General features: G+C 41.1%; 1 protein-coding gene across 1 annotated transcript; it reads left to right on the forward strand.

Annotated features, from left to right (window-relative positions):
• Positions 1-1,144: 1,144 nt before the first annotated feature.
• Positions 1,145-1,390, forward strand: LOC103656965 (40S ribosomal protein S24-like). The gene has a single exon (XM_040637055.1). The coding sequence runs from the start codon at positions 1,145-1,147 to the stop codon at positions 1,388-1,390; it is 246 nt and encodes an 81-aa protein (XP_040492989.1).
• The last annotated feature ends 6,547 nt before the right edge of the window (positions 1,391-7,937 follow it).

Consider the following 7,937-nt stretch of genomic DNA (forward strand, 5'->3'; position numbering starts at 1 on the left):
TCAACTATGGCTTTCTTTTGGGATTAATATAGATCCTAAGCAATGTCTAAAGAATTTTCCTAGTGTCTTTGGGCTGCTGCCTGAGAAAAAAGAAGCACTGAAAAATTTCTCTTCCAAAGATTGTTTTCTTGAACCCAAGCCCTTTCCCTTTCCCTTTCCTCCTCTTTGCTTTGCCCACCCACCCCCCTTAACATCACTGACACATGCCCAGCAGGACCGCATAACAACAGCAGTGAATACATCTTCGCTCACACACTACATGTGGTTGGTCAACGTACAGATGCACAGTTGCTTTTACTTAAATTGGTTTAACCCCTTGTTCTCATTCAAAAGCTCCCTCTCTAGGTTCCCTGCGGGGTTTGCTGGCTCACATTCTTCCCTTTGATCCCACATTTATTCAAGACTTTCTCCCTGGCTCCCAGCCCTACCTGTTTAGTTCCACTTTCAAAGTAGTCTTCCGGCAGTCACCCCAAGGCTGACTCAGTGGCTCTCCATTCTCTTTAGTTGGCCCCTCACCCATTAGACTTCCCCTCCCCGTGAACCTGTCTCCCTGCTTCCTGGGATTGTAGCCTCAGCTAACTCTGCACACTCCTGTCTGTTCTGCCTCAGTTATTTCAGGGTTTTTGTTGCCGTTGACCACTTTCCATAGTTTGATTCCATTTCTGCCAGCAGTCCTTCATAAACTTTCAGAGTTTCCCATTTTAGATTAGCATATAGCCCTTGTCTTTCCATGGTCTGTAATGAAAAAAGTTGATGAGGGAAAGTTTGTTTGTTTTGTTTTAACACATTGCAGCTAATCAATGAAGAAAGGACAATAGCATTCAAATAGTACCATTTTGCAATCTCTAATAAAATAAAGAAAATGAGCAATGACCATTGATACCTTCTAAACCATTAAGTGAGAAACTAATGGGGAACTTTATAAAGATTGGATCAAGGTGACAATACCAGAACCCACTGATGGAGGTTAACATTACAAAAAGGGAAACAAACCACACACTCTGTGTGTCCTCAGATGACACAGAAGTATATACATACAGCTCTCTTCCTCCCTGGCTGCTTGAAACTTGGCCCCCATCGTGAATGACATGTACCTATCCAGACCCAGAAGTTCATGACCAGCTGACTACTTCAGCAGAAACAAATGATCATTGATGTTCTGCAAAGGCAACAGTACCTAAGACAGATTTGGGAAAAACTAGCCAAAATGGGCAAGACCACACCAGATGTCATCTTTGTATTTGGATTCAGAACCCATTTTGGTGGTGGCAAGACAACTGGCTTCGGCACGATTCATGATTCCCTGGACAATGTAAAGGAAAACGAACCCAAACATAGACTTGCAAAACATAGCCTGTATAAGAAGAAAAAGACCTCAAGAAAACAGTGAAAGGAACATAAGAACAAATGAAGAAAGTCAGAGGGACTGCAAAAGCCAATGTTAGTGCTGGCAAAAAGTGAGCTGGACATTGGAGAACAGGAGTGAAGATCCGCAGTGACTTGACCTGTGGTGATTGTGCAGATTTTTCACGAGAGGATTAGTAAACTAAGAACATTTACGTGTAAAAAAAAAATTTTATATATATATACCCACAACACTGACTATAAAGTATTCTTGTAAAAAATTGGAAGAGTCTTACCAAGAGCTCTAGATCTAACTGCCAATTTTATAGGAAACACAAGAGACAGGGTATCACACAAAGGCAAACAGCAAAATCCAGAATGCGAAAAATTCTACAGGAAAAATTATCGGCTTTCTTCAATAAATTGCAAGAAAAATTTAAAAAAGGAAAGGAGACACATATATTACAAAAAACTTGAGAGACATGTTAACATGTATCCATTTTGGCTCCTGATTTGAACAAAGCAAAGCAATTGTAAACAAATGATCTCTTAGGAAACAATCAGGGAAATAAATTCAAAGACTGGGTATTCGATAATATTAGGGAACTATTATTAACTTTTAGGTATAATAATAGTATTATGGTTATTTTTTTCAGAAGAATCCTTATCTTTAAAAGATATATTATAAAACGTTCATAGATATAGTGATATAAACTCTTGGATTTGTATAAAAATAATCCAGGAGACAGAAGATGTGGCTAGGGTAAAGATGAAAGGAGATGGGCCATGAATTGACAAGTATTGAAACTGGTGATGGTAGTTCATCATACTATTTTTATACACTTCGGTATATGCTTAAAATTTTTTGCAATAAAAAAGTTTTAAAAGATTCAGCAAATAAGACATTTCTCTGCAGATGCAATAGGAACTCTAGTGTCAAGAGAGAAGCTTATTCTAGAAATTACAGCCTATCAAATGGAATCTATTCTGTAGGTGTGTAGTGATACTCTCAACCCACTTTCTTCTCCTTTTCCTCCAAAAAGCTTCAGAAAATATGATACTGTCTGTTAAAATGTAGACATTGAGTGACTGGTGGGTGGGAAGAAAGGTGTTCACTAGGGAAGTAGCAGGTTTATCTGTTAATTTTGGAGAATCTCTGCTTTGTCCTCACCACGGTAGAAAGGAATCCAGGCTGAAGGCAAATTGTGCAAATCCCAGGTGAGTGCAAGTCCCTTTAAATGCCCAGTGCAACCCCGTGTGTGTTCCTGGGCTGCCTCAGAAGTGATCTGGGGAGCCACAGCCATATAGCTGGTAGTTCCTTGCTGGAACTGGGAGGAGAGAAAAAGCTACATGTGAGAACAAAGGGACTGGAATAGTCCTAGGGAGGGATCTACAATCCAAATCAAGAAGTTCAAGCCACGACAAGTCCAATTCTAATTCTGGCTAAAAATTAAAGGCTGAAAACTAGGGAAGTTGGGTGTAAGATGCCACCACAAAGATTTCTCAGGCCTGGAAGGACGAGGAAAGAGGCGACGGAGCCCACCAGTAACCAACCTAGTAAGCAGGAGAGACTCAGCCTTAAGGTTGAATTGGAGTGGAGACCAGGAGTCAGGTACACAGCCTTGGGAGGGATAGATGGATGCAGTAGATTTAGTGGAGAGGCTGTGGTCCATTGATTATGTGGTCTCCCAGGAGTCTAGTGTCACATGTAACTGATTCCAGGTAGAAGATGTCATTCAGTAATAGCGGAGAAGGAATTTGAACGCTGGTCTGAGTTCAAGACCAGTTGTTTCCCCTTGTACACTCTGCCTCTAAGCTCTTTGACCAGCCTGAGCATACAGGGAGGCCTCCAACGAGCAGCTCTGTTCTATCCACTAGGTGTTGTTCTTGTCTTGGCATCCCTCCCAACCCCTTGTTAGATGCCAACCCCAGCTTAGGCAACAGTAGAGGAGACAGCCAACAGGACACAAAAGGAGGAAGGTGGAAGAGTCAGTGGGAAAGCTTGAGATGCTAGAGGCAAACCCACCTGGATCGAATCCTGGTTTTATTTCTTTCCAGCTCACTAGCCTCTGGCAAGTTTCTTGCCCTTTAGTGCTTGTTTTATCACCTGGAAGATGAGCAGAGTATTATCTGTTTTGAAGGATTGTTGTGAAAATGAAATTTAAAATGGACCATAAAATAGCATATTAAAGTAGCCAAGAGCCCCTTTTTTCCCTTTTAAAACTGTTGTTTGACCATTCGGGGTCCTGGAATAAATGGAAACCAGGCCGACTGTGGGATAGCAGAACCTTGGGAAGTTTTATTAGCATGTGGCAGCCCCACACCAAGAAAGTCACATACTCAACCTGTCCAAACTTGTTTGGGAAAGAGTTGTTTTTGTGAAAATTTTATGAGTCAAAATATTATAATACCTTGCCCAGTGTCTTTCCAGTAACGGCCCATCCCACCACCACAGAAGTAAAGGAGCTGGGAGTTTCCTGCCAGTGTCATCTTGTCCAAAAGATTTATGTNTTTCCCTATTTCATGATTTTCAACACTACCAATCGATTGGGCATGAGACCTCCACAAATCAAGTTACCCAAGTGATACGTATCAGAAGGTTGATTCCTTTGGGCAAGGTAAGGATATCATTCTAAAGCAATTAGCTAGAGCATTGCATCAGGTAAAGTCTCAGATGCTTTTTCAGAGAGATCCAAAAATACAGAGGATTAGGGGCACCTGGCTGGCTCAGTCGGTGGAACGCACAACTCTTGATCTCAGGGTTGTGAGTTCAAGCCCCATGTTGGGTATAGACCTCACTTAATGAAATCTTAAAAAAAAAAAATGCAGCATATTAGAGAAAGGTAATGTGTGAGGAGTTTCTTTCCTTCATACATTGTATTCCTCAAATGAGAAGTCCAGGTTGAGGAATGGCTCTGCTCTGCCTGAGCTAGGGTATGTGAAGATAGTGGCAGGTAATGGGGGAAGAGAATAGACTGCAAAATTTTTTGCTTATGATCATAAAGATCTTTATCCTTTTTAATATTCTTCCTCAATATACAGCTATTGCTCACTGAATGGTAACTCCTTTCTTCTTTCCATATCATTCATATCAAGTATGTTGGAGATGGCCAAATCCTTCACAGATAATTTTAATGAAATTTTTAAAAAAGATTTATTTATTTATTTTGAGACAGGGACAGAGATAGAGACAGAGTGTGTGGTGGGGAGGGGCAGAGGCGGAGGGAGAGAGAGAATCTCAAGCAGACTCCCACTGAGCATGGACCCAGACATGGGGCTCAATCTCATGACCTTGAGTTAATGACCTGAGCCGAAACCAAGAGTCGGATGCTTAACCGACTGAGCCACCCAGGTGCCCCTTAATTAAATTTTAATTAAATTTGCAAATAACGTTCCACTTTGACAGTAAAGAAATAGCCCTATTTTTCACAAGAACAGTCTCCAGAATTGTTATTGACTTTGAGTCATGAGCTTTTATGCTTATTTTTAAAAAGATCATTTGACTAATGTTTAATAGAATAGAACTTCATTATTGTACTTAATTTTAAATGTCTTACTAGGTTAGCTGTTGACAATTCTAAATTTTGGCTGTTTTTTTTTTTTTAAACGGCATCAATTGTAAAGATACAGAATTTAAGGAACAGGGAAGATAAATGTTTAACTCAGGAGCCCCTTTAACACTTTTTCAAGATCCTCTTTGATCAATAGCCATCCAATCAAGACCAAGTCTCCAGGAGAATGCTGTAATTTTGTTCATTTCAAGCTAAGTCGCCAAAGACATTTCTACTGTATTTGTTGTCTTTATTTTATAAAACCTTTTGGGTTACCAGAAGACCATTATAGAACCTTCCCTAACATTGATCTTCTGAAGCCCTTCTCTGGCTCAAATAATTAAAACTTTTCTTTTTCTTAGACTCATGGGACTTATTTTAGATCTGCTGAACAACTTCTATTCTGATTAGATTGGGAGGGTTTATACTACTATTCTTTAACTAGTGATAAAACCTTAAGGAACACATTTTTCCATTGTTTACATGACCCCAAAATATCCAAATGAATAAAGAAATTTATCAATTATCTGGGCTTCTTGTTTTCCCGACACACACACACACAAAAAAAACCAGGTAAAACCAGGTAAATACTATCATCTGGAACACTGAAATTTTTATCCCACCTCTAACCTAGCAGTTTATGCCTGTAGACAGAGTTTTAGACAATAGGTGGAATGAAAAGCCAGACTGGAAGGATCATGCTCGTTTTCTTGAATTCCGGACAATATCCCAACATTAAAATGAACTGTTCTCAGAGCTACGGGGAGTGGATATCTGAAATCAGTCCTTTACAAGCTGCAGGAGGCTTGGGAACTATGAAATGGTAAAATGTCAGCTGGAAGGAGATGAAAGGTTTCAAATCCTGAACTTGACCTTAGAGAAAAGGTTGATTCTTGAGTAACCGCAGGGGGGAAACATAGCCACAATGGATCTCAGTGCCCATTATCTAGAGCGCAAACCTCAGAGGCCCCCAAACCAGTGCAATGCTGGAATAGGAAAGAAAGCAGTGCAAATAAGTCTCGGTTCCAGTGTTGCTGCTTCCTGGTCACTTATGTTCTCTTAAAGCCAATGGCCGATGGTGCAAGTGGTTTAGCATCTGCGCCTTGGAGCCGGACTGTCTAGCTTCACAGAGCTGATCTTTCACTTACCAAAGGTGAACTTGGGAATTTCAACCTCTCTAAGCCTCATCTGTAATATGGGAGTAACGATAGAACCAAACTCTGAGGAGTGTCGTCAAGAGTCCATGAGTGAGGGGCACCTGGGTAGCTCAATCGTTAAGCGTCTGCCTTCGGCTCAGGGCGTGATCCTGGCGTTCCGGGATCGAGTCCCACATCGGGCTCCTGGGCTGGGAGCCTGCTTCTTCCTCTCCCTCTCCCCTGCTGTGTTCCCTCTCTCGCTGGCTGTCTGTCACATAAATAAATAAAATCTTTAAAAAAAAAAAAAAGAGTCCATGAGTGAGGATATATACAGTTGGCACACAGTAAATGCTCAGTTATAGAGCTCCATTTGTTATTCTTCCCGTGAGCTGCTAAAAGGAGCATCTGCGATAAAAGATGTGAAATGTTGTGAAGACTGCAATGGCCATGCTAATTCAAGGTACTGTTACTTTGTCAGTTCTCCATCGGACTGGCCCTGGTAATTCACCAGGGCTCGATGAAATCGCAAACCCTAATGGGAATGAGTACTCCTTCTACATCCTGCTAAGGACATACAACTTGCATTTGCAGGAACTTGGAAGAGAAAGCCACTTCTTTTTCGCATGTGTCAGGTCAAGTAGAGACCTAACACTGCTGGCAGCCATATCCTCACCTGGATGATTGCCTATTATTTTAATAAAGTCCAGCTCTATCCCTTGCCTTTAGAATTGAGAAATGCTGGGAAAAAGACGGGAATAGGAGTCAGACTCCTTCCTTCTACTTCATCTTGCCCTAGACAGCCCCCTCCTTACGTTTTCTGGCCAGTAGATTTACCATACTTTGAGTTATCCCATAGGTTCATGATCTCCCTTCATATATGAGACTGCCTGAGTCAGGAATTCCGAGGTCCAGCTTTCTGCCTCTGCACAGATTGAATTTAGTGCATGGAGAATTGGACCATTAATTGGGATGAGTTAACTTGAAATGAAATGGATTCTGCTGCTTGAGAAATATTCTTGAAAGAAAAAAAAAAAGACTAAATGTTGCTATGTACATGTTGCTACAGGGGTGCCTGGGTGGCTCAGTCAGTTAAATGTCTACCTTTGACTCAGGTCATGATCCTGGGGTCCTAGGATCGAGCCCCACTTTGGCACCCGGCTCAGGAGGAAGTCTGTTTTTCCCTCTCCCTCTGACCCTCACCCTTGCTCGTGCTCTCACTCTCTCTCTCTCAAAGAAATAAATAAAAAAGATTTTTTAAAAAATGTTGCTAATACCTAAATGGCCAGTTTCCTGTGGAAGCATAGAACAGAATAAGAGAAGGGGGTTATCATTTGGGGAGTTGCTTTGAGTTCCTTTATACAAGATGTTATCAGAATCCTAGAACTTTTGCTAGCTGATAACAATCCTATCAGAAACAGACCTTTCCTCAAGCACCTGTGGTATCATCACTTTAGAGCCCAGGGAGAAAAGCATTAGAAACAAGTTTTTGGATGAAATAACACACGGAGCTATATACGGTTAGCAAAATACACGGTATTTTGACAAATAACTCTGAAACCAAGCTCCAGCTTCAGAAAAGAGGAGATCAAGCATTAATAAGATTCTGCAATAGGAATTCTGAAATCTGTGAGACAATTTCTTCTTTCCTTTAAAATGGATGACATTGGTATATATACTATGACTGATATCATTAACATTTATTGGGTGACTATCCAGTCAACCAAATAAAATTTACTCTCTCCGTATCCCTGCAAAACACGCATCCTCTTGCATTCCCTGGGGGAGTCTCAGGAAAGGGGTATTTTGCTTAGCCTAATCCTCAAAGAAAATCTGAAGCTGCCTTCATGGTCTTTCTTGCCACAAGCAGTGCACGCCCTCTTAGCCTGTTGACCAAATCACAGCAAAA

This window comes from Ursus maritimus, unplaced genomic scaffold (genome assembly GCF_017311325.1).
Source record: "Ursus maritimus isolate PB19 unplaced genomic scaffold, ASM1731132v1 scaffold_21, whole genome shotgun sequence".
NCBI lineage: Eukaryota > Metazoa > Chordata > Mammalia > Carnivora > Ursidae > Ursus > Ursus maritimus.

Excerpts from the sequence above, each read along its gene's own strand:
- LOC103656965 (XM_040637055.1), top strand. The coding sequence starts at position 1,145 with ATGATCATTGATGTTCTGCAAAGGCAACAGTACCTAAGACAGATTTGG.